Source organism: Octopus bimaculoides, chromosome 3 (assembly GCF_001194135.2).
Source record: "Octopus bimaculoides isolate UCB-OBI-ISO-001 chromosome 3, ASM119413v2, whole genome shotgun sequence".
NCBI lineage: Eukaryota > Metazoa > Mollusca > Cephalopoda > Octopoda > Octopodidae > Octopus > Octopus bimaculoides.
In genome coordinates, this window is record NC_068983.1 from 149846150 (window position 1) to 149849590 (window position 3441).

At 39.0% G+C, this 3441-nt stretch overlaps 1 protein-coding gene across 1 annotated transcript in view; it reads left to right on the forward strand.

Annotated features, from left to right (window-relative positions):
• The window catches only part of LOC106876666 (uncharacterized), a 143397-nt gene that overhangs the window by 57586 nt on the left and 82370 nt on the right, over positions 1 to 3441 (forward strand). Inside the window, exon 11 of the mRNA XM_014925299.2 lies at positions 733 to 852. Within this exon, the coding sequence (XP_014780785.2) occupies positions 733 to 852 (120 nt within the window). The remainder of the gene's footprint in view (positions 1 to 732; positions 853 to 3441) is intronic.

Below are 3441 nucleotides of genomic sequence, written 5' to 3' on the forward strand. Positions count from 1 at the left end.
TACAAACGCACCCAGAAAACAGTCGCACACGCACGCGCACACACACACATACGCACACACACACTCACCATCACACATGCATACACTCAAACATACATATATGCACAGTAAAAGATCTTTGCTTTTCTAGTCCGTCGCGGCTTCGTACTATATGAGTACCACGAAATATAGAAGGGACGTGTACGCATTCGATTGCTAAAGATAACAGTCAAATCCTCCTCATATACATTCTGATGTATTTTAAGTTGGGCATACAAAGGTTTACAAAACGAAAGAATGGTCACGGTTCGAATGCCTTTCTGCTGGATCAGTATTTACTTGGAGTTAAACAACAACATAGAAGCCTCTATGTAGTTGTTGGACCTACAAGAAACAGCAGCCAAACTTGCCTCAGGTCACAGTCTATTGTTTTGGAAAGAATGGGCTGTATTGAATAATGTAGCCTTGCATGCTCATTGCTAGGAAAATAAGATGTTCGTGGTAAAGATTGTTAACCTCTTTAGGTCAATCAGGGTTGACCTCGAGTCAAGCAGCAGCAACAGCAATTGCAACATCAGCAGCAAAAACGACAACAACAAGAACAGTTTATTCTCCTTAGAATTCCAGACCGAACCAGAGCTCTAGCAATTATGTGAACGATATACGGTCGCTGGAAAATATCATTCCAACTTCCTCGACGCATAATAGGTGTAAGGAAATTTCTTATAACGGCGTTTTTGTTCTCTTTTCTAGATATTGACGAGTGTCAAGAAGAGATTTGCCCACTACACTCTGATTGCATCAATACAGAAGGCTCATACAGTTGTCAATGCAAACTTGGTTACTATGAAATCAGAAAAAATAGATGCTCAGGTAATAGTTATTCCTTTACAGCATTCTACCACCTCTTCGATCCCTGTTCGTCTCATATTTTAAATTTGTTTTTTCTTCCTTTCTTTACTCATTTCATTCACTTTTTTTCTTACTAACTTCTTGGTTCTTTCTTTCTCAATCCCTGAATCGCATCATAGATTATTAAATTAATTTTGATTAAGAGCAATTTCTAGCTGTGTTGCAGAACATTTTGTTTTAAATCAACGATAGAAATTTTCTTGTGATTAATTGATTTGCATAAATTTCTTTGACAGTTGTCAGATTTTCACTACAATAGGATAATGTCTGTATATTAACAAATATATAAACAGTTTGAAGGAAAATCCATAGCTTTAACCTTGACAAAGCTGATAATGTATAACTCAGTCAAAATTGGAATCTTACAGCTGTTTTAGAGTCAAGTGAAAGATATTTTCTCTCTCTCTCTCTCTCTCTCTCTCTCTCTCTCTCTCTCTCTCTCTCTCTCTCTCTCTCTCTCTCTCTCTCTCTCTCTCTCTCTCACGTTCTCACTTTCTCTTTCAATGTGTATGAGCATGCATGCGTGTATGTGCGCGCGCGCTTGTGTCTGTGTGTTTCTACGCACTGAACAGCAGGTGCCTTTATAGCAAGTCTTTGTTGCTTTAACAAAATCTTTTGATACAGTTAACAGAGATGCAGTGTGGACAATACTCGGGAAAGTTGGGTACCCCACCCCACTGTCTGTCAATATGTTTAAACGGTTGCACCAAGACCTGAAGACTAGAGTCACCTTTAACGCAAAATTGTCTAACGAAGATCCGATTGATAATGGAGTAAAGCAAAGCGATATCCTACTCCCACATTCTATTCGATATTCTTTACTGTTCTACTTATGCATGCATTCCCGACTGTGCTAAGGGTGTCTTCTTAAAGTTTAGAACTACAGGAAGAGTCTTCAACTTGAGAAGGATCAACTTCAATTCAAAAACGTTTGAAACTTGAATCAGTGAACTCCTTTTTTACAGATGACGGTGACTTCTTGGCTTACACTGCTGGTGACTTACAACACATTATGGATCATTTTGCCTTTGGTCTTAAAATAAGTCAGGAAAAAGAAACAAGGTAATGTTCACACCTGCACCAGGCGAACCGTATATCGAGTCAGATATCATAGTATATATTACGCGATTGGGAGTAGTTGACATTTTTGTTTACCTGGGCAGCATGTTGTCGAGAGATGGCTTCTTAGATGCAGAAATACATCTATGCATTTAAAAAACATTTGTAGTATTTGGGAAACTTGAAAAGTGAGTCTGGACAAATCGCTGCATCCCCACCAAAAAACCAAGCTGAGCGTTTACAAGCCTTACATACCAATGGCTCTATTATACTATCCTGAAACATAGTACACTGTAGATATCTCAAGCTACTGACGAGTGAAATGGTCAGTCACTATAAGTAAGGAGACGTCGGCCAGTATAGAGAGAGTACGTAGAGTACGTAGAGTACGAGAGTACGTGTAGACTGTGTTGATAGTCGTGTTTGTGCTGATTAGTAATTGTACTGTGATACTGAGTGGACGTTATAACGATCCAACCCTTTGAGGATAATAACACTGTACAACTGAGTGTCATACAGTACCAGATAGAAACATTCCATCGACGACTTCGGAATATAACAATATCTTTCAGAGCGACAACCGTCGTATAAAGACAGATAAAACTGGCAAAAGACCGCTTTATAACAGTTACTTGAGTGCATTTAAAAAAAATTCCTTGAGACATATGCTCAATGTCAAGTAGCAAAGTAAGACACCGGACACTGAAGTCCTTGTAAAGACAGGATGCAGAAACATCCAGTCATTCATCATAACTACTCAGATGCGTTGGGCAGGCTGTTATGTGTATGGAAGATAATACGATTCCAGAGTAGATGTTCTACAGTGTGCTGTGCACTGGAAAGCGTATTCAGCACAAACCGCAAGAAAGGTACAAACACTGACAAAAGGCAAGCAGAAGGAACTATAAATCAATATGAAGAACTGGAAAGATCTAGCTTTGGAAAGAGCTGAGTGGAGGAAAATTGTAAAACTTTTGAACAGAGTCGCCTTGAGTACGAAAGCATAAAGCACTGGCTTCGTAGGGGCTGTCATCAGAACCTCAGTTAGGACATAAAGTGTTGGAGGTGTAAAACGTATGACTATGTACTCCCTTTCTGGCTATGTCAACCATCTGAAGTCCCGTAAAAGATCAAGTGTATGCAATGCCATTCCTCCTTGACCAAGTGATTCAACATGTATAGTGTGTGAAACGGCTTGCAAGTCGATTTCACGTTTGAAGATACATATGGCGGTTTATATCTCGCAAACGGATCATATCTCACAAAATTATCTGATCACTCCGATTAAGGTTATGACTTCCACCTGTCACCTATGCTTCACTTAATGCAAATCTGTAGCGGTGGAGAATAATCATCTGAGAGGTCATAGACGGAAAGTCAGAAATACTATTGATAACGACGAAGCTCAGAGAGACGGCAATCATCTAAAATAGAGGAGTCACCAAGTGCATGTATATATATATATATATATATATATATATATATATATAT